At 36.9% G+C, this 12,523-nt stretch overlaps 2 protein-coding genes across 2 annotated transcripts; both read right to left on the bottom strand.

The window, feature by feature from the left end:
- Nucleotides 1-285: 285 nt before the first annotated feature.
- On the bottom strand, nt 286-2,406 carry LOC130999318 (pentatricopeptide repeat-containing protein At1g62670, mitochondrial-like). The gene has a single exon (XM_057924834.1). The coding sequence runs from the start codon at nt 2,304-2,306 to the stop codon at nt 366-368; it is 1,941 nt and encodes a 646-aa protein (XP_057780817.1). The 5' UTR covers nt 2,307-2,406; the 3' UTR covers nt 286-365.
- Nucleotides 2,407-6,474: 4,068 nt separating this feature from the next.
- LOC130998787 (putative pentatricopeptide repeat-containing protein At1g12700, mitochondrial) lies at nt 6,475-9,632 on the bottom strand. The gene is made up of 3 exons (XM_057924194.1): nt 9,615-9,632; nt 7,223-9,361; nt 6,475-6,805 (listed from the first exon to the last, which is right to left on the bottom strand). Exons 1-2 carry the CDS (start codon nt 9,630-9,632, stop codon nt 8,045-8,047), a joined length of 1,335 nt encoding a protein of 444 aa, XP_057780177.1. The 3' UTR covers nt 6,475-6,805; nt 7,223-8,044.
- Between the last annotated feature and the right edge of the window lie 2,891 nt (nt 9,633-12,523).

The raw sequence follows: 12,523 nt of genomic DNA, 5'->3' as shown, positions 1-12,523 counted from the left end.
CTCTTGAGAATTGTTGCGCAAAATAAACTGCAACGTATATGTTTTCCAAGAAATAAGTAATTCAACACTTAATTTGCAAAGTTTGTCACAGAATTTGTTTGAGCTCGATTTGGTAAAAAACAAATATATCAACTAATAGTGTTGTGTTGGCCCTAAAAACCAAATTAAGTAATTGAATTTGAATCAATTGCTAACCATATTGAACAAATAACATAAATATGTGCTTGAAAAAAATAATTAATGTTTGGTAAGTAAAAACAAACAAAGCAAATATGGAGTATTGAGTTACTCAAGTTCAACTCTCATTAAGTTGAAATGTTTGGTACAAACAAGCTTGTCAAGTAACTAGACAAATTGGAGTTCTATCAATCAAATATGTCTTTTGGTATAAATGTCTTAACCTTATTAAAAAGAACACTATCTTTACCTTCCCTTTTCACATGTTCACTCAGCATCGAAATAGTGTTGACACCAAGTGTGAATCCCCTTGAAACCATCTCTTCCAACAACAGAATTGCATCTTGCGCCTTGTTCGATTTGAGAAGACCTTGAACAAAAACATTGTATGTTACACTATCAGGCAAGCAACCGTTGTTTACCATTTGTGTCATCAAATCCTTAGCCTCCTCTATCTGCCCTTCCTCACAAAGTGCATCGATAAGGATTGTACAAGTTATGACGTCAGGCTGCAAACCTTTGGATGGGAGCTCATGGAACAGATCTTTAGCCTCCTCTATCTGCCCTTCTTTGCAAAGTGCACCAATGAGGATACTATATGTTATGATGTCAGGCTGCAAACCTTTGGATGGAAACTCATGGAACAGATCTTTAGCCTCCTCTATCTGCCCTTCTTTGCAAAGTGCACCGATAAGGATTGTATAAGTTATGATGTCAGGCTGCAAACCTTTGGATGGAAGCTTGTCGAACAGATCTTTTGCTTCTCTGACTTTGTTGTCGTTGCACAATCCCTCAATGAGAATATTGGATGTTACTATGTCTGGAACGATGCCTTTACCTTCCATAGCGTGCAATATGGAAAATGCTTCAGTGATATGATGAGCACTGCACAGACCATCCAACAAGATATTGTAAGTCATTACATCAAGAGACAATCCTAGAGATTGCATCTCTTCGAACAAATTCAAGCCGTCCTCGCATCTTCCTTCACGAAATAGCGCCTCTAGCATTATGGAATAACAAACAACATTGCGCTCTAACCCTTCAGTGCCAATTTTGGTAAAAAGACGTGAAACTTCATCGACTCGGCCGATTTTACAATACCCATTCATCAGGCTAATGTAGCTTATGATATCGGGCTTGATTCCAGAGTTCACTGCCAATCGGAAAATGCGTCCGGCTTCCTCCATTTTTCCTTGTAAACAATACCCATTGATCAATGCAGTATAAGTGACAATGTTGGGTTGAACATCAATCTCCTTCATTTTTACCAATATATGCTCGGCCTCGTCCACTCTTCTCATCTTGCATAACCCCTCAATTATTGAACTATATGTCACGACATCTGGCGAAATCTCCTTATCACCCAAAGTGGAGAAGAGTTGGAGAGCTTCGTCCACCTTTCCGTTCTTGCATAGACCATCAATGACTATGCTGTAAGAATAGGCATCGGGTTTGCAGTTCCCTTTTCCTTTTTCCAATGAGCAGAGCAAATTAATCGCCTGTAGAATATCTCCAGCTTTGCATAACCCATGAATTATAGTATTATACGTATACTCATCGGGCTCGCACAGTTGGTAGGCCGACAGCTTCCCCAACAATTTAGCTGCCTCTGGGATCCTTCCAACAAACAGAAGGCCCTTCACGAGAATGTTGAAGGTTACAACAGTAGGCTCGTACCCACGCTTGAAAAAAATGCCTAAGATCGCAAACCCAAAATCAGGTCTTTTCAGTCGGCAATAGCAATCAATTGCAATACTCAACGTGTAGTGATTTACAGGAGCATCCCTTTGAAGCATTTCGTCGAACAGATGAAGTGCAGCAGAGTATTGTTTCAGCTTGACCACAGCACTCAGCAATCTTGAGAAAAGCTTAACAGAAGGAAGCGGCTCCGTTCTCATCATATCCCGAAATAGAGCGACGGCATCATTGGGCTCACGTATAGATCCAAAATCGAATCTGGGATAGGAGGAGAAGGATCTAATTTGGTGGGTGAGATTATCAAAATTGAATCTGGGTTTGAGAAGAAACGAGTGTAGAGAAGCAATGGGGAGAGTGGATGAATTGAAAGAAGAATTGGAGATAATTCTTCCCAAAATCATGGCAGCGTGATTCCGCCTCATTCTCATAGTGAATGAATTGAAAGAAGAATTGGAAATAAATTGGGGAAGGTCGCTGTTGAAGATGGAGAGATAGGGTTTTGTGAAGAATAAAGGTTTTCTTTGCCTTTTTGTTTTCATTTCCTCTTTTCTTTAATCTTTTTTATTTCCTTTTTAGTTTTCTTTATGTGCATTTTTTTTTGGGTTTACTTTTTCTATTTTCTTTATTATTTGTTTTGTTTTCTTTATATATTTTATTCTTCTATATTTGTATTTTTTTTATTTCTCAAATAATTTCTTTTTCTGTTTTATTTTCCTTTTTGTTTTCATTTCCTATTTTCTTTAATTTTTTATTTGCTTTCTAGTTTTCTTTATATGCATTCTTTTAAAATGTTATTTATTTCAAGTTATTTCAAAGTAATTATTGTGAAGAAATGTAATATTTTCTAACATTACCTTTCATCATATCAATGGTTACTTTTTATTATAACAATAATTACTTTATTACAATAATAATTATTTGACCAAATAATTAAATGTATAAGTTTTCATAAATAAAAGTAGCAATCATCATAAACAAATGTCACAAATTTAAAACATTACATTTGTCAAGTCAATAATTATAGGAAAAGTACAAGTTTATGTTGAATAAATGTAAACCTTCATAACAGAAAAAGTATAAGTTTCTGTGAATAATTTTTGTGAATAAATATGATGGTTATATATATAATTTTTAAGAGTATAAGTTATGTTGAATAAATATAAATGTTCATAATTAAGATTTTTTTTTTCGCTCTAAATATTTTTTTTTTCAACATGCAGGGAATATTGGAGATAACATGCTACACATGTATTAAAATTGTTGCATTACAATGACAGTAATGATTGTTCTTAGGCAGAGACGGATCTAGAGGCCGGGCAGCCTCGGCGGTCGCCCGATCAATTTTTTTTTTTATTATTACCTCTCTCTCTCTCTCTCTCTATATATATATATATAGGAAGAGGTTCTAATAAAAACCTCTGTTAAAATGAGAACTAGGAACCTAATCTTGACCTTTTAAACATTAGATCTAATGGTTAGGATTTAATCAACAAAAGAAAGTGTGCATCTATTATATTTTATTGTGCACTTAAAAAATATGCAATTTATGCAATTGAAACCAACAATGCAAAATACTCAAGCAAATCGAAATTGTGCATCTATGCAATCGAAATTGTGCATCTGTAGTTTAATCTCAGCCCTCTATTTTATTTAAATCAATGGCTTTAAATTGGTTCCTAGTTTTCATCTTAAGAGGGGTTTTTATATTAACCCTACCCTATATATATATATATATATATATATATATATATATATATATATATATATATATATAGGGGGCCGCTCCAATGAGACCCCCTAATTTTAGTGAGATATTGGACACGATCTGGTGCGTTTATTTTATCAATCCTATGGCTGATATTGTATTTGGAGAGTGATTTTTTTCACAGGGTTCGAATCCTGGAGGGAGCAGAATATTTTAAATTTTGTTATTCATCAGTATATACTGCATTGTTCATCAGTATATACGGCCCTGTTCATCAGTATATATGTCTTATTCATTACGAATTTTTTAAATTTTATTTTTCATCAGTATATACATCTTGTTCATTAGATATACGTTTTGTTCATTAGTATTATATGACTTATTCATTGTACTCATGTTACACGAAAAATAGGGGGTCTCACTAGAGCGCGCCCATATATATATATATATAGGGAGAGGTTCAAATAAGAACCACTAATAAAATAAGAACGGAGAACCATTTTAAGCCATTCGATCATCAAGATCTACGGTGGATGCATCATCTTGGTGGATGGATGCAGGTGCTGGGTTCGAATCCTGAAGGGAGCAAAAAAATTATTTTTTTCGGATGCATTAAATTTAATAGCGGATGCATTAATTTGTATAGCAGATGCAGTAATTTTATTGGTTCTTATGTTCTCACGATAATTGTGGTTCTCACTATAACCGCACCTTATATATATATATATATATATATATAGGGTAGGGCTATAATAAAAACACTCTTAAGTGTATAAAATATAAATGATTTTCAGCCCTTAGATCATCAAGATCTACGGTTGATTCGTAACCCTCTTGGATGAATTCGTGGTCCTGAGTTCGAATCCCAAAGGTAACAAAAAATTATTTTTCACAATTCGTAACCATGTTTGATGAATTCGTAACCCTGTTGGATAAAATTCGTACATTAAAAAACGTTTATATTTATATTTTAAGAAGTGTTTTTACCGTAGCCCTCCCCTATATATATATATATATATATATATATATATATATATATTGATGAAATCTCGGTGGTCGCCTGGTCGTCCGGCCTGTTTTCTTTACTAAAAATTCATTAAAATCATCCGACGAAATCTCGCCCGATCCTAATTAAATTCTCAGATCCGTCCCTGTTCTTAGGTAAAGTATCAGTTCAAATGATGCGATGTATAGTTTAATAAACGTTACTTTTGTTCAGTACAATATATATTTTTCTTAATAATAAATTATACTTTCAGTTATTTGATTTATATTAAATTGTTAATTAACTATATATTGTCAATTTACATTTGTTATCAATAATGTATACTTTTGAAAATAAGTATCACTCTACATATTAAGAAGCTAAGATATACATTTGTTTGCAAAAATGTATATTTATATCAATAGGGAGAGGTTCAATAGAGACCATCATCTACACAAAGAATAGAGACCAAATCATGTTCATTGATCTTACATGATCGGACGAATCAGATTCATCCATTTACATTCATATTAGATGTGGCGCAAGGTTCTAATTGTCATTCCATAATAATCATAACCGCATAATCCCTTAATTAACATCAATAAAATCTTATTTAATTTTAGAAACTTAACATTTCTGATACGCTAGTTATGATAATATACAGAAGGTTTTCATTCAATTATTTATGTTCATGATCAACAATTGATTTTTATTATTATCTGGGTTTGAAATCTGGACGTCCTCTCCTCCGCTGCCGCCGTCCTCTCCTCTCCCGCCGCCTCCTCAGATCTCTCCAGCGACTGTGCCGCCCTCCTCGCCCTCCGGTCAACGGTGGGGGGCGCACCCTCTTCTGGAACACAACCGCCAACAACTCCTGCGACTGCACGGCTCAGTAGCAACATTGATTTCTCGACTTAGCAACCGGCCGACTCACGGCCTTCGTTTCTCGTTCTCCCTACGACAAAAAAGGACCGAGAAACCACCGTCATGTAGCCCGATCTACCTTGCACAAGGACAACCAAGCCGTAGACCTTCACGGCTAAACACCATCACAAAACGACGATCGGAAAACCCCCCGGCGAACAGCTTTTATTCTTGCTCACATAGACGAAGGTGAATCGAAGCCTTTGTTTCGATGAATTCCTGTTTCTCAAAAACCTTGAGAATTTTGTGGGGTATAGATAGGATTGTGGTGAACATTCATGCAAATTTTCAAGTCATTTGAATTTCATTTACTACCCTTTTAAAATTCAAGACTTCCACTGCCAGTTTCTGTGGAAACTTTCATATGGCAGACACTTAAGTCATCTCTTTCAGTAACCATCTGTTGATATTTACTTCTCAACTTTTTATGGTGTGAATATATATGTGTTAGATATACACATATAAAATTTGAGCACATTTCGACAACATTTACTATTTTTCAAAAATCCGAACTTCAGGTTGCCTGAAACTGCCAAATCTGGTAGGCAGTGGGAAAATGGTCATATCTCTTAAACTACTTGGAGTTTTTCAACATACGTTTTTTAAAATTAAACTAGATTCAAAGAGGTTTCTATTGATATAAAATTCGAGTCCAGGTGAGTTCTGAGTAAAAGCAGTAAGAGATGATATGTTCGTATAAAAAATAAATGAACATACTAATATTCGTATAAAAACAAATAAACATACTAATGTTCATTGAAATAGATCATGTCACTGGGAATAGAGGAAGGCCGTGGTGGCTGAGTTCGAGAGAGAGAGAGATCTGAATGTGGGTATGTGAGAGGGAGATGATATGTTCGTATAAAAAACAAATGAACATACTAATGTTCGTTGATATGTTCGTATAAAAATAAATGAACATACTAATTTTCTTAAAACTCGTGTTTTGCCTCCTAGGCCAACAATTAGTGGACGGAGGGAATATAAGCAAAAATCAACAAGCAAAGCTGTTTAATGAGAATTAATGGAACATTATTTGCATGTGTCGAAACAAAGGCAAAATACACAAGGGCCTACTCTACATCACACACACTAGTTGCATCTTCTGCAGATTACACAAAACAGTCTATCTAAGGTTGAGACGAGGAAACACGCAGGCAGACTTCTTCGAGGAATTCTGCTCCGAACCAGTGATCTTCTTCTTTAATTCTTCGATGTCTCCCACCAGCTCTTTTCTGCTCGACTACAAGAACACAACAAGGTTTATAGCGAGAGACAACTAGCTCCCTATCGTTGGAAGGCCCGTTAGTCATCTGCACAAAACATAGGGAATTTGCAATTTGGTGTAAAGGTTGTGATTTTTGGTGCAGAAGATCTTTTGGAATACTGCATACTGCAACATTAGGTTTATTAAGCTACAGTAGATTTTCTTCAGCAATTAAAAGTCAAAATTTATGTAGTTAAAAACTCTAATGGGATTACGATTGTTCTTTAAGAGGGCGTTTGCTATGGGTGATGGAAGAGATTCACAATACATGATTGCGAATTTGAAGAATTGGATGTTCAAATAAGCTCAAAATTATTCAATCCATCAAACTGCATGCAGTGAATTAGCCTATATTATTGTTATCTATGTAAGCTATCACCCAAAGTAAACACTCCCATTCCCAACACTTGAAACATGCATGATAGAATTTGATTGTGAAAGAATTATGAAATAGCATTCTAACCTCTTATCATCTGCGCTTCTTCCCTTCAACACTCTTCCGTGTTGCCTCGTTGATCTTCTCGCTATAGCCTTCGATTGGTGGGGTCAGTGTTGCCTCAAACAGGAACATTGCCCTTATCCTTTAGAATCTGTGTCGTGCTTCCCAAACAGGAGGCAGTTAAAAACTATTGACAAGTGAAAAACAATTAATACACAGATAGAGCTCAGCAGTAACCTCTCTCTCTCTCTCCCATTGACATCCCTTCCATCACTTGTTCTTATTCATACTGTTTCTTGCGGCAGTTCTTGTTCAAGGTGATGCATTTTCTGTGTTTCTTTTTTTCTCCCCAAGAAAACAAATTGCTTATTATTTTCGATGCTCAGTTTTCAATGATGAAAATGAACCTCAGATACCACTGGAGGTATTGGAGGGCCTCGAGTTCAAAGCTCACTTAAAGATCGCCACACATCAACTTACAAGCTCAGACAAAACAGAGAGAGATCTCGATTTCAATCAAGATTTCACATACATAATTCTTACATAGTGAAACTAAATTAAATGTAGCTCCAATTTGCACATACAATGAATGCAGAAGTTGAGCAACAGTTCCACCCACAGTGTCATTGCCTACTACTACAAATGTGTGTGTCATAGGTGAGAGAGAGAGAGAGGGGCACTTTATTATATGTAGAAAACATAGAGATTAAATAAACAACATCACAACTACAAAATTGAAACATTTTAAATCATCATAACATAAAGATTAAATAAACAAATAAGCAAATGTACTTTCCCCTTAAGCTCTATTGTAATAATTCTTGACCGACAAACACAACATAAAACCTAACTAGAATAGAAGTCCTTCGGTAAAAGTTTCTTAACCTTATCAACCAGAACACTATCTCTACCTTCCATTTTAACATGTTCAATCAACATCGAATATGCAGTTTTGTCAAGTGTAAATCCCCTTGAATCCATCTCTTCCAAAAGTGGCATTGCATCAAGCATCTTGTTAATTTTCAGAAGACCTCGAACAAAAACATTGTATGTTACACTATTAGGCAAGCAATCGTTGCTTACCATTTGCGTCATCAAATCCTTAGCCTCCTCTATCTGCCCTTCCTCACAAAGTGCACCGATAAGGATTGTATAAGTTATGACGTCAGGCTGCAAACCTTTGGATGGAAGTTTGTCAAATAGATCTTTTGCTTCTCTGACTTTGTTGTCGTTGCACAATCCCTCAATGAGAATATTGAATGTTACTATGTCTGGAACGATGCATTTACCTTCCATGGTGTGCAATATGGAAAATGCTTCAGTGATACGATGAGCATTACACAGACCATCCAACAAGATATTGTAAGTCTTGACATCAGGAGACAATCCTAGAGTTTGCATCTCTTTGAACAAATTCAAGCCATCCTGGCATCTGCCTTCACGAAATAGCGCCTCTAGCATTATTCCATAACAAATAACATCGCGCTCTAACCCTTCGGTGCGAATTTCGTTAAAAATACGCGAAACTTTATTAACTCGCCCAATTTTGCAATACCCGTTCATCAAGCTAGTGTAGCTTATGATATCGGGATTGATTCCAGAATTCACTGCTAATTGAAAAATGCGTTCGGCATCATCCACTTTTCCTTGCAAACAGTACCCATCAATCAATGCATTGTATATGACAATGTTGGGTTGAACATCAATCTTCTTCATAGATACCAACATATGTTCAGCCTCTTCCACCATTCCATCTCTGCACCAAGCATCCACAAAGATACTACACGTCCACACATTTGGGTAGACCTTATTAGCTATCATCTTCCTTAAAATGTCTTGAGTCTCGTCCATTCTTCTCAGCTTGCACAACCCCTCTATTATTGAACTATATGTCACGACATTTGGTGAAATCCCCTTATCACCCAAAGTGGAAAAGAGTTGGAGAGCTTCGTCCACCTTTCCTTCCTTGCACTGACTATCAATGACTATGCTGTAAGCATAGACATCGGGTTTGCAGTTCCCTTTTCCTTTTTCCAATGAGCAGAGCAAATCAATTACCTGTAGAATATCTCCAGCTTTGCATAACCCATTAATTATAGTATTATACGTATACTCATCGGGCTCGCACAGTTGGTAGGCCGACAATGAAAGATATTTTATGGACTAGATTAGGATATATTTGATATATTCTAATAACCTAATTAATTAATTATTAGTTGGGCTATTGGACTAATTAATTGTAGACAAAAGAAAAGGCCCAGCCCTATTAATCTAGGGTTAATAGGCGGCTATAAGTCTTATAAGAATAAGAATATATTTCTTTTGTCTGACACGTGAAAACACAAGAGAGAAAAACACACAGAGCAGTATAGTATTCAATCAGGATTTCCTAGCTTTCCGTGATTGACACTTGCACTTGGAATTGTTCCTGCATCGAATCTGCATACACGTGGATACCTCTAGTAGTGGATTCAACTGTAGGAAACGTCACGATCGTTCTACCGCACAACAAGTAAGTTATTCCAACTGAAGTAAGTTATTCCAACTGTTGTGTGTTTTATCTCTACACATGAATATAATTATAAATAGATCTTATCCTTGATTGTATTTCCGCTGCGTATCATTAGATGATGTCAATGATTTCTAACAGTGGTATCAGAGCCCGGGGCTCGATTTATAATTGATATTATGTTCTAATTAATTATGCGTTAATCGAATTTTGATTTTTGAAATCAGATTTCGAAATTTTATTTTAGAATTGAAATTTCAAATTTGGGTTGTTTTGTTCTAACTGTTTTTGTAACAAAATAATCAAAGCTATTTTCTGAAATTGGTTTACTTGCTGGGCACGAATTGGTTCGATTCTTCACCGGAAATTTGTAACCGCCGCTGGGCGGCAGGGATGCAAAGGTACCCAGGCCGACCACTCGATGGACGAGGCGGCGACAAGTGGCTCGGGGCTCGCCGATGTGCTGCGCCCGACCACCTGCTGCCGTTTGCGTCACGTCGCGCCGTGGCTCCTAGTCCACGCTCGTCTGGCTTCCGGTAACAGTCCCGCCGACGTGGTTTTGGACGCCGTCGAGGTGAGACTGCCGGTGGAGAAGAGATTTTGTGCCTTTATGTGATAAGCATGCTATTTGATTTTATGCTTATTATTTTACTATAGTAGTAAGAGAGCGCTTTTGTTCTTGGGTAGGCGGCGCCCAATATATGTAGTCCGCTTTGCTATGCTTGGGTAGGCGGCGCCCAAATATGTTTGGTCCGCATTTTTTATGCATGGGTAGGCGGCACCCAGTAATTGTGTTGCTATTTAATATTGAATATTAAATATAAGCAATTAGTATCACATGCTAAATCCCCATTAAATATAAGTCTTTGTGTAAGCACAAAATGCGTCGTCCATCATAATTGTCTAAGCAACCCATCCTTTTCGATCAAGAGTATTTACACCCAAGTGTTTGCTCTAGTCTACAAGGCCAAGGCTCATTCATAGGTTGGCACCGTGTGATGGGGTTGACTTGCTTGATCATTTGTGGCGTGAAACTCGACCAAAGTGATTTAAGGACGCATATTAATTAGATTAATCAACCGAGAGTTGCAAAACTGTTGTTGCAATTGGCTTAAAGGCCTACTAAGTAATATTATTGCAGTCATCAGCCCAAGCAGAGGCTGCATAATATTGACTTAGATCTCGTACCACTAAGATTTATATAACATATAAATCCGTATTTTACGTTGGGGGCGTAAAATATATAAAAAATTAGTGGGAGCTAATCAATACGATAGCCCATTGTTTGATTGGTAATACAATGTGATCATAGTTTACTCTTTCTAATTTGTTTTTCTTTATTTATTGATTAGATATTATGTCGAATTTGTCACTAAAGTGTTTGATGGAAACTAACAAGTTGACTGGGTCAAACTTCACGGATTGGCTCCGTTGCTTACGTCTGGTCTTAAGGCTAGAAAAGATTGAGTACGTCTTGGATGACCCAATCTCTGTGGTTCCCGACAAGAATTCTGCCGAGTATCCTAAGTTTGACGAAGCTGCTCACAAGAAGCATGTCGAGGATGCAACTACGGCTCAATGTGTAATGTTGACTTCTATGAATACGGAGTTACAGAGGCAACACGAACACATGTTTCCTTTTGAAATGCTAAAACACTTGAAGAGTCTGTATGCTTCGGAAGCTCAGACTATGGAGTATGAGATACTCTGAGATCTTTTCAAGTGTAAGCTTCACGAAGGGAGTTTGGTTTCTGATCATGTTTTGAAGATGATCGGATTGATTGAGAGGTTGGCATCGATTGGAACGATACTACCCGCTACTGTCTCAGTCAATCTGGTTTTGTAGTCATTGCCTGCCTCATTTGAAAATTTCATTGTGAACTTCAATATGAACGGCACAAAGGCAACTCTGCCTGAGCTTCACAATATGTTGAAGACCTATGATTCTACCACCTCAAAAGGCAAATCTGTGCTCATGGTGAGCTCTTCTGCTACATCTTCCAAAAAGAAGAACAAGCAGAAGAAAAAGCAGAAGAAAGCATTTGATGCTAGTTTAAAGCCCAAGGGTGGAGGAATTCATAAAAAGCCGAAGTTGCCAAAGGATGAGTGCCTATTCTGTCATGAAAAGGGGAACTGGAAGAGAGACTGCCCGAAATACAAGGCACAAGGTGCATCGGGTATGAGCTCAGGTATGTTTGTTATTGAGATAAACATGTCTATTAACAATTCACAATCCTGGGTATTAGATACAGCTTGTGGCTCACACATTTGTAATAATGTGCAGGGTCTAAGTGAAGTCAGGAAAGTGAGGCCCGGAGAAGTCGATCTACGCGTGGGAAATGGAGCAAGAGTTGCTGCCGAATGCGTGGGGACTTATAGATTAGATCTTCCTTCGGGAAATAGACTAGTTTTAAGTAATTGTTACTTTGTTCCTTCCATTTCTAAGAATATTATTTCCATTCCGATGTTAGACATTGAAGGTTTTTCCTTTCATTTTGGAAACGGTAGAGGTTCATTTTCATTTAATTGATTGATTTATGGAAGTGCCTCTCTTTTGAATGGTTTATATTATCTTGAATGTGAAAGAAGTGTTCTCAATATACAAAACAAACGACCTAGGCTGAGTAATACGAATAATACTACTTATCTTTGGCATTGTAGACTTGGTCATATCAATGAGAATAGGATAGCAACAATGAGAAAGTTAGATTATCTCACATCATTTGACCTTGAGTCATACGGTGCTTGTGAATCTTGTCTCAAAGGAAAGATGACTAAGAAACCACTTTCTGGGAAGGGGCTACGAGCCAAAGACT

This window comes from Salvia miltiorrhiza, chromosome 8 (genome assembly GCF_028751815.1).
Source record: "Salvia miltiorrhiza cultivar Shanhuang (shh) chromosome 8, IMPLAD_Smil_shh, whole genome shotgun sequence".
In the NCBI taxonomy this organism is placed as follows: Eukaryota; Viridiplantae; Streptophyta; class Magnoliopsida; order Lamiales; family Lamiaceae; genus Salvia; species Salvia miltiorrhiza.
The sequence above is the reverse complement of the archived record's forward strand: the minus strand, read 5'-3'. Positions and strand labels throughout refer to the sequence as shown.

What these genes read in the sequence shown, in the direction of transcription:
- LOC130999318 (XM_057924834.1), bottom strand. Translation starts at nt 2,306, where the DNA reads ATGAGAATGAGGCGGAATCACGCTGCCATGATTTTGGGAAGAATTATC.